The 16,600-nt window shown below is 32.3% G+C and overlaps 3 protein-coding genes and 1 pseudogene across 4 annotated transcripts in view; 3 read left to right on the top strand and 1 right to left on the bottom strand.

Annotated features, from left to right (window-relative positions):
* LOC104712796 (O-acyltransferase WSD1-like) overlaps positions 1-2,362 on the top strand; it is a 4,296-nt gene extending 1,934 nt beyond the window's left edge. The window contains exons 3-8 of the mRNA XM_010429769.2: positions 8-347; positions 435-501; positions 584-678; positions 772-981; positions 1,091-1,228; positions 1,803-2,362. Coding sequence (XP_010428071.1) covers positions 8-347; positions 435-501; positions 584-678; positions 772-981; positions 1,091-1,228; positions 1,803-1,970 — 1,018 coding nt within the window. The 3' untranslated portion in view covers positions 1,971-2,362. The remainder of the gene's footprint in view (positions 1-7; positions 348-434; positions 502-583; positions 679-771; positions 982-1,090; positions 1,229-1,802) is intronic.
* LOC104712795 lies at positions 8,796-11,587 on the top strand (annotated as a pseudogene).
* On the bottom strand, positions 11,979-14,478 carry LOC104712794 (protein NRT1/ PTR FAMILY 5.13-like). Of its 2 annotated transcripts, none has more exons than XM_010429765.2 (4): positions 14,140-14,478; positions 13,850-14,067; positions 13,228-13,754; positions 11,979-13,132 (listed from the first exon to the last, which is right to left on the bottom strand). In XM_010429765.2, exons 1-4 carry the CDS (start codon positions 14,261-14,263, stop codon positions 12,325-12,327), a joined length of 1,677 nt encoding a protein of 558 aa, XP_010428067.1. In that variant the 5' UTR covers positions 14,264-14,478; the 3' UTR covers positions 11,979-12,324. The 2 variants fall into 2 exon arrangements, with proteins under 2 accessions (XP_010428067.1, XP_010428068.1); XM_010429766.1 differs by having other exon boundaries at positions 13,894-14,067; positions 14,140-14,232.
* On the top strand, positions 14,609-16,380 carry LOC104712793 (probable sucrose-phosphatase 2). Its single transcript, XM_010429764.2, has 5 exons — positions 14,609-14,862; positions 15,248-15,375; positions 15,462-15,563; positions 15,667-15,861; positions 15,953-16,380. The coding sequence occupies exons 2-5, from the start codon at positions 15,274-15,276 to the stop codon at positions 16,259-16,261; spliced, it is 708 nt and encodes a 235-aa protein (XP_010428066.1). The 5' UTR covers positions 14,609-14,862; positions 15,248-15,273; the 3' UTR covers positions 16,262-16,380.

Here is a 16,600-nt window from a genome sequence, read left to right as displayed (position 1 = left end):
TGGCTAGGTTCCATCACTCTTTGGGCGATGGGATGTCTCTTATGTCTCTTTTACTCGCTTGTGCTCGGAAAATATATGATCCCGAGGCGTTGCCTACTTTTGTGGCTCCGAAGAAAAGCAAAGCGAAGAACGTTTGTTTTGCTTTGGTTGCTTGGTTATGGTTCATAGTAAGAGTAATGTTCCACACTTGTGTTGAAGTTATTAAGTCTATGGTTTTTATCTGTTGTGCGAGGGGTGCCTCAGCTCATATAATAGCTAAACCAGGGGCTACACTTAGCACTAATAAGTTCATTCATCAAATCATTAAGTTGGATGATGTCAAAATGGTGAAGAACGCCATGAATATGGTACATTTGGTTGATTAGTTCTTTTTTTTTTCCTATTGAAAGATGGATATATTTATGTTTTTTTTTCTCTGCTTTTTTTTTTTATAGACGGTAAATGATGTTCTTTTTGGGATGGTGCAAGCTGGTCTTTTTCAATATTTGAATCAAAGATTTGGTAAATATCATTTACTCTTGTTTAATATCGTAAAATAATATATGTAACATATTCTTACATTTTGTCTCGAATTTATGAACAGATCTTCAAACATCTTCAAAGTCAAGAAAAATTCTAGACAAACAATGTCTTCATGGTGTTGTTTTTTTTAATCTAAGGCCAAATAGAGATATTGAGGTGCTGAATAACATACCCCAAACGATCTTTACTATATAGTTTATTTTTTTCTTGTTTAAAACAGTAAGAATCTAAGCCATAAGTCTATATCAGGATTTGGCAAATATGATGGCAAAAGGTTCAAAGTGTAGATGGGGGAACTCAATAGGTTATGTTCTGATTCCCTTGGAGATGAAGTCAAGCGCTAATGTATTTGAATATGTTCGACAATCCAAAACTATTATGGATCGTAAAAAACATTCTTTCGAACCTCTATTTTCCCATGGGTTGCTCAAATTAACGATGGAGGTTTTCGGATTTAAGGTATATATGTTAAATCAAACAATATCTTAACATGCATGCAGTTACAAATATAATAAATGTATTTTGTGCATCTGATCGACATATATGGATGTGTGGGGGTGGAAAACAGGCACTCACAATTCTTTTAAAGAGAATTTTTGGAAGCACAACGATGATATTCTCTAATGTGGTTGGTCCAACCGAAGAAATTAGCCTTTTCGGCCATCAAATATGTTACATTGGTGCAAGTAGCTATGGTATTCCACAGGTACTCTCTTACACATAAACACATTCTTGAAACCATCATCAAATTAAAAATCACGTTATTTCAAATTCTTGCGCATAAATTAGACTACTAATGTTAGATTATCTCACATTACAAATGTATTTGATAACCAAGATTTAGAGGGAATTGGGAATTGGGTTCGAGAGTCATCTCGAGGAGCGTATTAGAATATTTCATATCAAAGACGGATATAAATCAACCTGTTATTATATGTTCCTTCCATTTCACAAACTATAGTTTAAAAACATTATTTTTATTACTAAGAGTGTTATCTCGTATATTCAATGTAATTATTAAAATTAAAACTTTTTAATTTATTTATCAGTTTATTTAATAAGGAAAATGATATAATTTTCTTAATTTGTATAAAACATGTAAAAATGATAAATTTTTGTGTAACAAAGTAAATGTACCGTACATCCATCCATTAGTTGGGAACCTATTGATAAAACTTATTATTATTATTACTTTTTTGTCAACAAATTGATGAAAACAAAAAAAACCTCAATTGATGAAACTTTATTCTGATGGGTTGTTTTTGCCTTTTTTGAACAAGGAACTCATTATCAATGTTCAAAGCTATGTGGACAAACTCATAATCAACATCGGAGTTGATGTAGAGGTGATTCCAGACCCTCATCACCTTTGCGATCTCATCATCGAAGCTCTCCACAAGATGAAGTCTGCTGCTCCACAAAAGATTTTTCATGCTTCAGAGGTTTAAATGAAATGCTCAGCGTGCATATCATCTATCCAGGAAACCTATTTTTACAACAATTATTTAATATTTGAGCGTGTCACTATTTTTATAAGATTGTCTATTTACGTCTCATCCATGAATTTATCATCTTTACAACACTTCTACTAGACTATTATTGATTTAGTTCACTTCTACAATAATGTATCCGCCGAAACTTTGATCATGGACCTGCTATTTTTAATATGAGATTTTAATACATAGATGGCATAAAAACAACCTCCAACCCAAAAGTGAAGGCATGAAGAGTACGTCAGAAACAAAGACAACAACAACAACAACAACAACAACAAAAATATAGGGTTTCAGACAGCAAAAGTATGGATCAACATGCGGCGCCAAGATAATAAACTATTGGAGTGTCTAGTGTGTGATATACGGAGGTTGTTCATGGGAAGTTAACTGTGTGAATATAGAAAGCCTTGGCAACACACAAAATTAATTTTTGAGAAACTGTGAGAGTTTGTCACCACTGCTTATGCTTTTAGTGTATCGTCAAAATGAAATGCCCACTCATTTGCGTCTTTCACTTACCAACTACAACCTACCCAACATTGACGTATAGGCAGGCCCCTTATGCTATTTCTTGCCACGTATACAGAAAATGCGTGGACTCTCGACAGTCGACACACACTAACGCACATTTTAGCCGTGTCATATTCTTTCACGTGGAGTATTAACTTCTGTTCTATTTTTATGATAACGATCTCTCTTAAATTTTTGTTACCAAAAATAGTACATCTCATGAATAATTTTGTAAATATTTCCAGAATAGCAAGAAAATAATATATATACATCAAATTCATACTACCACGTTGTACTCCATTTATATAGTTAGATAGAAAACGCAAAAAAATTATTGTTCATTCATTCATTCAAAAAAAAAGAACGGAAAAATGTGATTTCGATTTTGTAAACGACATCTATTTTTAAATTAGTCACAAAAATTAGCCATGTATACTAGAAGAAAACCTTTTTTTTTAATCTTAGTATTGTCAATATGAATGAAATTGATCGAGAAGACGCAAGAGCAAGACAGAGAATATGCAAATAATTAGAGACAATCTATGACTGAGTATATGTTGAAAGATGCTACAGATTTAGAAATTCATTAACAGATAAATTTTAGATTTCAAGTTTTGCATTTAATAAAATTGGTACAACTAATAAACTATTGTAGTGTTTGTTTCTGTTGAATTTTTAATAAAATTGCTACGAGCAGCTTTCGTGGATAAAGATGAGGATGGAAGAGAGAAGTGGGTCTTCTTATTTATGGTTTGGGACTAGTCTACTCTTTTATTATATTTATTAGAATTGGATCCGTGCTAGAGCATGGATTGAAATTTCTTCGGTTTATTTTGTAATTTTTATTTAAATCACTATATATGTAATTGTTTTATTTGTTTTAAAAGTCTTTTCTTTTGGGATGAATGAAACAATATGCCATGAAATCATGTTCTGAATATGACTTATGAAATAATATCTATTTTGTTAGATCTAGTATAGTAGATTTAGATTTTGATATGTGGTATACTGCGGGTTAAGTTATTTGTTAAAAAAATAATTTTTGTTGGTTAATTTTTATTTGATTTGTTTAGTTTTTAAAATTAAATATTGTATTTTGATTGTTATTCTATGACTTAACCCACAATATACCACATATTAATTTTAGGACCAAATATGTAACATATGTTTGTCAAAATCATCTTAACCGAGAAAGCTTCTACCACACAACATTATTCCAAATTTAACATTTAATCTGAGAAATCATATTTCTTGAAATTTCAACCCGTTCTCTAGCAAAAAATCATATTTCTTGAATTTTTTTTTCATATTATTGACCCATGCTATAACAAATCAAATTAGAGTGTTTATAATTTTAAAATTTTGATCTATCATATATTTATGATATTCTTAAAAATATCAAATTAAAATATTTTTAAATACTTCAAATTAAATTATTTTAAAAGTTTATTATAGTATATAAAATTATACAATTCAAGAAACGAAATATATGAAATTGAATTTTAATATTCAGATTTTTACTCGCTATTCAGTCAAAAATTTAGTTTGATAGATATTTTTTAAAAGAATAATATTATTAATGCTTGAATATTTTATAGATTGAACAATTTATATTAGTTTTAATAGTATGACTTTGAAGTATGACTTTATAGTTTATAGTATGATTTCAATGCATGATAAATTAAAGTTCATGCCCATTCGTATTTAGAATCATTTTAGTCATTTTTTTATAGTATGACTTTGAATCTTTGCCTAGTTTTCTTTGGCAATATGGTTGAGACATTTTATACATTTTTTTATTCATCAGTTGAGCACAATATGTCTGTTTTAAAAAGTTTAAATTACATCATATGCAGAAAAAATCATAAATTTTATTAACTAAATATATTACATAATTATTTAAAATAATTTAAATATAAAATCAAATAAAAGTGAAAGAAGAATCACATATGTTTGTTTTAATTAGGTTGAAAGATTTCCTTATCTTTTAAATGTTATTTATAATTGATTTTATATGTTACTATATTAACTAAATGCATCTTGTCCCTAATTACCAAAAATCAAACTAACTTGTATATTATGATACACCTAAATCATGAATGTCATAAGTCTATAACCAAAAAATTATATATATCTATTATATAGTCTAAAAGAAAAGTCATGAACTTCCGAAATATTAAATAGGGGATAACTATTTTTCTACGGTAGAGAAAAACTAGAAGAATTTATCCATTTTCAATTCTATTAAAATTCTACTCAAATCTAAAAAAATTATACAAATCATAGTCGTTAGAATCACAAAAAAAAAATTGGAAATCTTTTACGGTACAAAAAGTCTATGAATTAACCACATGGTAGTGGGCTTCCCATCTGTTGGAAAAGTTGTCATGTTGATCCAGGCCAGGGATCAATTCTTTCCAGATGCGTAATTGCTACTCATTTAAAATTTAAAATCAAAAAGAGATGATAAAAGAATAATTTTTTTAAATCTGGAATAAATCTTCTAAATATCTATATTAATTATATTATATATATGGATATTGATATGCTCAAATTTAACCCTGAGCTACTTTTGCAAATTAAGAGATCAATTGTAGTACTTAGGGATCGAATCCACAAGAACTCTAGATTCACACAATATATTTAATATCTTTTAATTATGCTAAACAGAAATATTTTAATTAAATTGCAAAATAAAACAGAAAATAAAAGAGATGTAAATTCAAATGGATTAAACGCTAGGCCTAGGGAAATTCTCAGGAAATCTTGGAAAATCAGATCAATTAATTAAACAAGCAGGATTCAACAATTAAGCACTGTTCTTGAACTCTAAACACAATTGTAAAATAAATCAATTCTCACTGCAAATATTATCTAAGTTTTAAAACCCAAAAATCCAAATCTCTTTGCAAAATTCAAGTTAAAAACCAGCAATAAAATCAAGTTTAGATAAGTTCACAAAATCACTAATCCAAATCTCTTTGCAAAAAGTAATTTTGCTCACCAAAGGTTTTTGTCAGGAAAATCAATTATATTCTCATATCAATCAATAATCCTAAGATCTAAATCCAGATGACTAATCAAAGATCTAGCATTAAGAACAACATATGATGAAGAACAAGAAAGATAATGAATCCTAATTTAACAGATCTAACAATCCATGAAATCCCTAATGAGAAACCCTAAACCTAACAAGCAGATCTACTCAGACATAATTGTATGAACACAAATCATGAGTAAAATAGATAGCATTAAGAGATTAAAGGGAGAAGAAAAGGAGTTCTGAATCTTCTCTGAAGGAGTCTTGATTCTTTTCTCCAAAAGCTCTCTAAAAATCTCTCACAGGGTTTTGCTCTCAAAGTTGTAGGGAAAAATAAAGTTTAGGTCTAAACAATGACCATAAAAATCATATTTATATTCCTAAACACGTCCAGTGACTAATGATGCAAATATGGAAAACTTTGGGGCAGCTTTGTAAATCTTCAAAACTTGTGAGGAAAACTTCCGATTTTGTCTTTGGCCTAGCATCGATCGATGCATATGTTGTGTCGATCGATGCACCCTTCTGAACATGTCTCCCAACTTCGTAGCTCAGCCTCAATGCTTGATTATGCTCCAAATCTTCTTATTTAGCTCCATTATGCTCCCATCCATGTTAAATCCTATAAAGACTCAAAAAAACTCTAAAAATACCAAAAAGACTCTACAAATAAGACTTATATCATGGCTAAAAACACCTAAAAACCATGATATATCAGATATTTAAAATATTTTAATTGTGTTTGGTTATAAAGATAGTAGATAAAGTTAACTAAACTTGTTTGGATATGAATATAAGCATTTAATGGTATTCAATGGTAAATGTTTCAAAAAACATATTTTAGAGCAAAAAATATTACAAAAATACTAGTTTAGATTCCATAAAACCGGAAATAATATAAGCATGTACCATAAAAATCATATATATATATATATATTTATAACTATCTCTCTATAGTTTTTTGGTAAAAGAAAAATATTTCATGAATCTACCTACTTACAACTACAAGAGATAGAAAATGCATAAAACTTCTATGAAATCTTGTAAAATTTTTATTAAAAAAAATCTTGTAAATATGCGATATGTAGAAAATGATACTTATTGAAGGAAATTTCAGAGTATCGAGCAAGGAAACATTAGCTTGACTATTCTTGACAATACAATTGTCACCATTTCTCACTACAAGAAAATAATTTTATTAAGACGAAAGATTTAGTCACAATAAAAAGTATTTAGTCACAATATAAACATTGTTACGAATTTGTGACGATTTTTGAATTGTTGCAATACAATGGTCACAAATTTTTATTTGTAATAAAAACGTCACAAGAGTTGCAACGAATATATTAGTAACAATTTTGTCATCAATAATTACGACACAAAAAGTAACAAAATTGTCTCAATTACAGACTAACAAAACGTCTTTAAATCGTCACAATTCATGTTTCAAATAACGTTTTAATTATGTATCTTATTATTACGAAACTATAGTCTCAAAAAGTCAACACATGATAATTAAAAATTTGTCGCAAAATTTTAACAAATACTCAAAAATCATGATATTTTGTGACTATCATAATGTCCAATCTTATCATTAGAAGTAAGTTTCAAATGCTAAGTTATTACTAAAAAATTCATTGCATATGATAAAAATTATAACTAAAAAATTAATCTCAAAACAATATTATTTTTTAAAATTTATTATCATACAAATTTTTTATAATCATAAACATTAGATATACATTATAAGCTATCTTTATTCTTACAAAGAAAATAAATCACAAATTCGACCAGCTGCACATATTCGATCAGAACTTTCATATTATAACTCCTATAGAAACGATTTTAGGCTCTCTAGAAAGGTAAGACTCAGATCTTTCTAACGGCGGATAGATCAGCTTCTGGTTCAATTTGTAGCAGTGGGAAACGATTTCATAAGNAAGTCAACACATGATAATTAAAAATTTGTCGCAAAATTTTAACAAATACTCAAAAATCATGATATTTTGTGACTATCATAATGTCCAATCTTATCATTAGAAGTAAGTTCCAAATGCTAAGTTATTACTAAAAAATTCATTGCATATGATAAAAATTATAACTAAAAAATTAATCTCAAAACAATATTATTTTTTAAAATTTATAATCATACAAATTTTTTATAATCATAAACATTAGATATACATTATAAGCTATCTTTATTCTTACAAAGAAAATAAATCACAAATTCGACCAGCTGCACATATTCGATCATAACTTTCATATTATAACTCCTATAGAAACGATTTTAGGCTCTCTAGAAAGGTAAGACTCAGATCTTTCTAACGGCGGATAGATCAGCTTCTGGTTCAATTTGTAGCAGTGGGAAACGATTTCATAAGATGACTGATGTTAATTCGCGGATCTGCGCAGAATAGGTTTGAGAAATCATGTATAACTTTTAATTTACAAAAAAGGTTACAAAATCCTTTGGGAAAAACTTACATATATGGGTTGGGAAATTGCTCACCAAAATTCGTCCATAAAAGAGTTCGTTTACCCTTTCTTTTCCACCATCTACTAGGACATGTAAGATCTGTCTTTAATCTCAATTGTGGCTCTTTGTTCTCTTTTTCTCAAATGGTTTACTCTCTCTCTCTAGATTTTAGAGGCACGAAAATGTAAAGAATAAAATCCTAATCATCTCTTAAATAAGTCTTATTAAATTAGGGTTAGAGATTTGGTTTAATGGGCTTTGCATAAATTACATAACAATTTACACTATTTTATGACTAATGTTTACTCATTTTAATATCACAAATTGTGACTTGCATATTTGTTATAAGTTCATAACTAATTTGCAACAACATATTGGTCACAATGTAGTCATAAGAGTGACGATTAATATTATTGTAGCATATTCGTCACTATGTGTGACAAACTTTCGTTACTGATTTTTTCCGTCATAATATAGTGATGAAAATACTATGAATTTGTGACAAATAAATTTAGTCATAATATCGTATTTAAAGTGTCACAAATTTGTGATGAAACTTTTTTGTCTCAAAAATACGTCTCAATAAAATTATTTTCTTGTAGTGTCTTGGACCCATCATACATATATAGTGAGATTAAGAAGGATGTAGCTTCTCAACAACCGCATTTAATTAACTACAAACGTCAATGAATCATATATTAATAGTTGTGTGTCTATAAATAAACCATTTGCATATGTACATATTGTAGAATAATACAATAAAACCGGAAGCCAAAATAAGAGATATGGCAATAGAAAGGCAAGTGACGGAAGGAGAGGAGCCAGTAAGTCCATTTGCGCGGTTGTTCAGCTTGCCGGGTCTCGATGTCTTGAACATTATAACCATTGGATGCAAAACCGAAGGCAATGCATCAACAGTTGTTGAAGGCTTAAAGAACACACTGATCAACCATCCACGCTTCTCTAGCATACTGGTCGGTTATTAACGTACACACACAAAAACACGTTTTTATTGTTTATATTTGAAGTTTCATGAATTCCAACTCAAAATAAATATAAGATGAGTGTGTTATTCCATATACCGTATATTACGTTTGGGTTCCTCCTAACATCATGTGATACATGTAGGTGAATGGTCATGGTGAGCACAAAGGAAAAGCTAAATGGATTCCAACGAAAGTAAATGTAGAAGAACATGTAATTGTTCCGGATATAGATCCCAACATTGAGAATCCTGATCAATTTCTAGAGGATTATACATCTAATATGGCTCTTTCTCAGATGGATATGTCTAAACCTTTATGGGAGTTTCATTTATTGAAACTTAAAACATCACATGCCAAGTCTGTGGCCGTGGCTAGGTTCCATCACTCTTTGGGCGATGGGATGTCTCTTATGTCTCTTTTACTCGCTTGTACTCGGAAAACATGTGATCCGGCCGGAGGCATTGCCTACTTTTGTGGCTCTGAAGAAAAGCAAAGCGAAGAACGTTTGTTTTGCTTTGGTTGCTTGGTTATGGTTCATAGTTAGAGTTATGTTCCACACTTGTGTTGAAGTTATCAAGTCTATGGTTTTTATTTGTAGTGTGAGGGACATCTCAGCTCATGTAATGGGTAAACCAGGGGCTACACTTAGGGCTAATAAGTCTATTCATCGAATAATTAGTTTGGATGATATCAAAATGGTGAAGAACGCCTTGAATATGGTATGTTTGCTTTATTAGTTCTTTTTTCTATTAAAAGATAAATTTTTATGAATTTTCTCTTTTTTGTTGACATCCTTTTTTCCTTTTCTCATGCATAGACGGTAAATGATGTTCTTCTTGGGATGGTACAAGCTGGTCTTTCTCAATATTTGAATCAAAAATTCGGTAAATCATTCACTCTGATTTAATGTCATAAATATTCTTAATATATTTCTAATTTTTTTTTCGAACTTGTAAACAGATCCTAAAACATATTCAAAGTTAAGAAAAATTCTAGGAAAGTTATGCATTCATGGTCTTGTTTTCTTCAATCTAAGGCCAAGTAAAAATATCGAGGTGCTAAATAACATACACCAAACCATCTTTGTAAGAATCTAACACATAGTTAAGTCAATATATATGCAGGAATTGGCAAATATGATGGCAAAAAGTTCAAAGTGTAGATGGGGGAACTTAGTAGGTCATGTTCTGATTTCCTTGGAGATGAAGTTAAACGATGATGTATTTGAATATGTTCGACAATCCAAAACTATGATGAATCTTAAAAAAGATTCTCTCGAACCTGTATTTTCCCATGGGTTGTTCAAATTGACATTGGCGGTTTTTGGATTTAAGGTAAGATGTTAAATCAAAAATATATTATCTTAATATATGCAGTTCCAAATATATATAATCAATGTATCTTGTGTTCTTATCAATATAATTATATGGATGTGTGTGGGGTGGAAAACAGGCACTCAAAACTCTTATTAAGAGAACGTTTGAAAGCACAATAATGACATCAAATATCTTACATTGCTGCAAATACCTTTGGTATTCCACAGGTACTCTCTAACACATATAGATTCTTGAAACCATCATAAAGGCTACTAATGTTAGATTATCCCACATTTTAAAAAGATTTGATAACCATGATTCAAAGATGGAGAATTTGGTTCGAGAATCATCTCGAGGAATGTGTTGAATATAGCATATCAAAGACAGAGATTAATCAACAACACTGATACACTACTATATACTCCCTCTGTTTCACAAAAAGAGTCATTTTGGGAGCTTTTCTTTGTTTCACAAAGACTGTCATTTTGTATTTTCAATGTGATTTTTAACATCAAATTTTCTAATTTATCCTTAACCCAAAGCTTTTCTTATTGAATTTCAATTATAAACTACTCATTAAATAGGAGCATATATGTATAATTCAATTTTTTCTTAATTTGTGTGTAGTTGGTCAAAATGACACTCTTTGTGAAACAGAGGGAGTATATTTCTTTCGTTAAATACAATTTATTGTCGTTTGAACTCTTTACTTTGTCACAAAGAGTGTCTTTTCGTATTACTAGTGCAGTTTGTATTTTTTTAATATATATATATATATATATATATCATATTATTACTTAGAAAAATATATGTATAGAACGTAATAAAAAAAATTATACTAGAATTTTTCTTAGTTTATGTAAAACATTTTAAAATGATAGTAATTTTTTTGTGTAAGAAACTAAATGTACGAGTTCCTCCACCGTGTACATCCAATTAGTTGGGAACCTTAATTGTTGAAACTTAATTATGATGTCTCTATTTTTTTTCTTTTTCCTTTTTGGGAACAAGGGACTCGTTATCTCTGTTCAAAGCTATGTGGACAAACTTATAATTAACATCGCGGTTGATGTAGACGTGATTCCAGACCCTCATCACCTCTGTGATCTCATCGTCGAAGCTCTCCGCATGATGAAGTCTGCTGCTCCACAAAGATCTTTCAAGCTTCAGAGGTTTAAACAAAATGCTGATCAGCGTGCGTATCCAAGAAACCTATTTACAACATAATCAGTTATTCAATATTTGAGCGTGTCACTATTTTTATTAGATTGTCTATTTACGTCTCATCTTTATAAACACTAGACTATTATTGATCTAGAGCACTTCTACAATAATTTATCCATAAATGTTTGTACCAACGTGTATTGAATCCAGTGCCGGCGCTGACCCAGTGCACAAAGTGCATTTGCACCATGTCACAATATTTTGGAAAAAACTATAAGGTTTTTAGGCTCTTCAATGTTTCATATTTTGATTAAAAAAATCCCAAAATACTGAAAATTTATAAATAAGACCTGTAAATTAGGAGAAAAAAAAAATTTGACACAAGGTGCAAGAAAAGTTTGAGCCGGCCCTGATTGAATCAATGTATATTTCCTCACGTCTCAAACGTGACGTCGCCGAAACTTATAATTAATCATGGACCCGCTATTTTTAATATGAAATTTTGATACATAGACGGCATAATAACAACCTCTAACCCAAAAGTGAAGGCATGACCTAATTACAAATTAAAATATATTACATATAAAATTCAACAATAACACAAAACCATGCTACCGTGAAGAATACATCAAGAAAACAACAACAACAAAAAGTTAGGGTTTCAGAAAGCAAAAGTATGGATCAACAAGCGGCGCCAAGACTCTGGCCGAGATAAACAAAATGCCATGTTAGAGATATGAGCGTCAATCTATTTAACCAAGACCACTAGACAATAATACTTTGTATATATATATTTTTTATCTTATTTTAGAAACTACAGTTGATCCACCTGGCGATAGATATACGACCTGGAAATGAACCAGAGCATAATGACCCCAACGGCACTAAGAACCGCAAGTAACCAATAGAAGTAATCGAGATGGGCTCTGTTCAGATTACTGTTGAACCAGCTGTCTCCAGCATTTCCTCCAGTGGCTAAGTCGATCAGAGAGATGAGTAAGCTGCTCAATAAGCTTCCCACGCCCAACACACTTAAGTAAAGCGCAAGACCGATGCTTCTCAGCTCAGTGGGGACTTGGCTGTAGAAGAACTCTTGCAGTCCCACTATAGTGTGTACGTCGGCCAATCCCAGCAACAGATACTGGGGGACTAACCACCATATCGACATTGGAACAGTAGCTTTCGGTTGGTCTATAAGACCGTGTTCTTTAGCAGTCTCGAGCCGTTTTGACTCAACCAGAGCTGCAATCACCATAGTGAGAGCTGACAGTACCATTCCAACTCCAATTCTTCTGAGCATTGTAAGGCCACAAGGGTCTTTAGTTATCAACCTGGCGATTGGGACCAAAACACGGTCGTAGATGGGGACAAAGATGACAATTGATATGCCAATAAGAATCTGAAGAGAAGCAGGTGGGATCTTCACACCTGGAAAAATTGTTCTTTCCATAGTGACACCTTGCTTTGTGAAGAAAGTCAAGGACTGCGCACATGGTATGGCGTAGGCGAGAGTTGCAAGCCATACTGGAATAAGTCTAATAAGAGCTGTGGCGTCACCTACATCTCTAGACTTGCATGTCATATCTCCATCGATGGGAATAAGCAATGCTTTGTTGAGAAAACTGTCACAAGAAAGTGGATTAACTTCATAATCATGCAAGTATGCAACAAGACTCTCCGAACCGTAACACCTACGAATGCTATATGTCAAACATACCTCGACTCCTCTGGAGAATCTTGAGATGGATTTCCCTCCAACTCAACTTTGCACAATTCTGAGGAACTCAAGCTTTGGTTCTTGAATGCTACAAAGAAGACTCTACCTATCCTGGTAAAAGGGTTGGTTTCTTCTTCTTGTCTTCTTTTACTGTACCTATAACATCTTCTCCCTAGCAAGAAAAGAACAAGAGAGATCACCATGAACACACATGGTATTCCAAATCCAAGCGCCCAACTAAAGTATTCCTGGATGTACACAACCACTAGAATCGCCAGGCCGATTCCTGCAGACATACTAAGGTACCACCAGTTAAAGAAGGAGCTTCTGTCAGATCTCTCTTGAGAATCTTTCTCATCAAACTGGTCAGCACCAAAAGCCTGAACACAAGGCTTGTGTCCACTCTGTCCAATAGCCACCAAATACAGAGAGAAGAAGAAGAACGCATTGAGTAAAGAAGAAGGTGAAGAGCTCCCTTCAGTAGTGTTGGGAATCAGAAACGCAGATAAAGTCAAAAATGCCAAACCCTGACACCAAATCCAAACTCTTTTCTCAGTCAAAAGCCAAAACCCATTATAAAGATTCTATTTTTATTAATCAAATCGAAAGAGAGGAGACGAACCAGAACGTAGATAAAAGAAGAGATGATAATAGTTCGATACCGACCGAGAAAAGCGTCAGCGACGAAAGCTCCAAGAAGAGGAAGAAGAGTAGCGATTCCAGACCAAGCGTTGACATTAACGGCGGCCACCGCCGTGGATTGACCAAGTGGTCCAGTCAAATAGCTAATTAGGTTTGATGCGATTCCAAAGTAAGCAAACCTCTCCGCCACCTCCACACCTACGATTACAAAAAAAATGTTCCTCGTAAATTTCAGAAATAGTGTTGGAAACAGAGAGAGAAGTAACTTACCGATGATGAACCAGGCAGCTCTCCATCTACCGGTATTAGATCTTCTGGCGGCGATTCCACGGTGGTCAACGGCGCCGGTGACGTATTCTTCTGTGAGAAGAGTAGCTTCTCCACAAGTCGTCATTTTTTCCTCTGTCTCCGACGGAAATAGACAAGGAACGATATATGGTTTCTTTGTTTTGTTTGTTTGGAAGACGAATCTGGACAAGTCTTCGTCGGAAAATTGAAACAGTCATCATACTCATAACAATAAAAAGGATTCCCAGATCTAAGGCCTTATTTATCGGGGGTTTCAGGGAAGAGCTCTTAGTCTTTTGTTAAAAAAAAAATAATCAGAAATGAAGAAAAATGGTAAGATCTTCCCTTATATAAGAGACTGAATCTTGGTTTAAGGGGCGGTATGTGTCACCATTCGGTTGGTTGAAAGAATAATACAAAAAGGAAAAAAAAAACATTTCCCCTTCGATTTTTTTCTTTTTTCCTCTCTTTCTCTCTCGCTCTCGCGCTCTCTCTCTCTCTCTCTGTTGCGATTGAATCTAGATTCATGAGGATGCATGAGAGGCGATTTGAATTTGGATTCCACTCAATCAGAAGTTTTTCTTTTTTCCTCTCTCTCTCCGTCGATTGAATCGACGATGCCTCGTCTCCGAGAGGATCTATGAGAGGCGATTTGAATTTGGATCCCACTCAATCAGAAGAGATTGAAGCAATTTGAATCATATGGTAAGTTTATCAATACAATTAGTGATTGAATCAGTCCCGATTAGTGTTTTATGATTAGGGTACTTTGATTTTTGATCGCAATTTAGGGGGTTTTTATGTTTGTTAGAAAATTAGGGTTCTTGGTGTTCATGTGTTCTGATATGATCCATATGTTTAGTAGATGTTGTCTTCTTAATCTCCGATTATGATGAATTTGAAAAGATTTGGCCTTCATGTCTCGCCGATTTAACTGATTTTGTCAAAACAATATCTCTTTCAATATCACTGCTTTTGTAACTGTTTGTGTTCTTGACACATGATTGTATAATTTAAGAGTACATTGCTCTTGTTTGATTTAGCTTGTAGTAATATCAAATAAGCTTGTTTAATTGTTTCTTTTGGTTAGGTGAAACGATTACTTATGGTAACTCTATGGTTCCTGATCATGGTTGGGTTGATACTTTGAAGAACCATAAATGGGATTTGGGTATTGTCAAAGAAGAAGCTTGCAAGTTTTCTGAGTTGAAGCTTCAGGTACTCACTCTCTCACTGGTTTTACAAAAGTTTCTTTATCTCTCTCTAGTGGTTTACTCAATGGTTACTCAATTGCTGATTTGTAGGCTGAAACTGAGCAGAGGCCACACAAGGTTAGCTTTTATGTTGATAAGAGTAAGGCTCAGGAAGTTACTAAGGAGTTATCACGACGGTTTGAGAAACGTGGGGTGAGTTTTTGATTTGATAATGCTATTGTAGCATCTGCAGCTTTTGTGTTGTTCTCTATTGAGGTTTTGTTACTTAACAGATTGTTTATGTTGGTTGTTTCAGTTGGATGTCAAAATCATTTACAGTGGAGGTATGGATTTGGATATTTTACCACAAGGTGCTGGAAAGGGACAAGCGCTTGCGTATCTGCTTAAGAAGCTGAAGACTGAAGGAAAGCTCTCTGTTAATACTCTTGCTTGTGGCGACTCAAGAAACGATGCTGAACTGTTTAGCATTCCTGATGTTTATGGCGTCATGGTTGGTTTTTTTGTTTTCAAATCATGTTCAGCCATCTCTCTGCATTTTCGTTTTCATATCGATGTTGAGAATTGTTAGTTTGTTCTCCCAGGTAAGCAATGCTCAAGAAGAGCTGTTGAAGTGGCATGCTGAAAATGCAAAAGACAACCCAAAAGTGATCCATGCAAAGGAGAGGTGTGCAAGTGGGATTATAGAAGCCATTGGTCACTTCAAGCTTGGTCCAAACCTTTCTCCAAGGGATGTCTCTGACTTCTTAGAGTGCAAGACGGAGAATGTGAACCTCGGTCACGAGGTTGTGAAGTTCTTTTTGTTCTATGAGAGATGGAGACGGGGTGAGGTTGAGAACTGTGAGGCGTACACTGCTAGCCTCAAAGCTTCATGTGTAAGTATTGTAACATAGTACAAAATGATATGTTTCAGTGGCATAATAATATATCTGACTCTTGTTGTAATATGTATTAATGTTTTATTATGTTTTGTATGTTTGAAAATTAATAAAAATGAAATATTTTTTTTATTTTTATAAAATCTTAAATGTTTACACATTTATACCACTTCTATTCTATTTAAAATTTTAAAATTTTAAAAAACAATATTTTCAAAAATAAGAAACAATATTTTCAAAAATAAGAGACCCAAAATAAGAACCTACCAATAAAAGAGAAAATTTTATCTAAGAGATCATAGGTTCTTATATTCCAAACAGTACACAATTAATTCATAAAAAATTTAAGAACTC

Source organism: Camelina sativa, chromosome 9 (assembly GCF_000633955.1).
Source record: "Camelina sativa cultivar DH55 chromosome 9, Cs, whole genome shotgun sequence".
Taxonomy (NCBI): Eukaryota; Viridiplantae; Streptophyta; class Magnoliopsida; order Brassicales; family Brassicaceae; genus Camelina; species Camelina sativa.
Note: the sequence above shows the minus strand (reverse complement) of the source record. Positions and strands in the feature narration are given on the sequence as shown.

Bases quoted from the DNA above. Each gene is read 5' to 3' on its own strand.
- LOC104712794 (XM_010429765.2), bottom strand. From the start codon at position 14,263: ATGACGACTTGTGGAGAAGCTACTCTTCTCACAGAAGAATACGTCACC. The intron at 13,755-13,849 runs GTTCGTCTCCTC...ATTTGGTGTCAG, and splicing joins CTTCTTTTATCTACGTTCTG to GGTTTGGCATTTTTGACTTT. The intron at 13,133-13,227 runs GTATGTTTGACA...TTCTTGTGACAG, and splicing joins GATTCTCCAGAGGAGTCGAG to TTTTCTCAACAAAGCATTGC.
- LOC104712793 (XM_010429764.2), top strand. From the start codon at position 15,274: ATGGTTCCTGATCATGGTTGGGTTGATACTTTGAAGAACCATAAATGG. The intron at 15,564-15,666 runs GTGAGTTTTTGA...TGGTTGTTTCAG, and splicing joins GACGGTTTGAGAAACGTGGG to TTGGATGTCAAAATCATTTA. The intron at 15,862-15,952 runs GTTGGTTTTTTT...TTGTTCTCCCAG, and splicing joins CTGATGTTTATGGCGTCATG to GTAAGCAATGCTCAAGAAGA.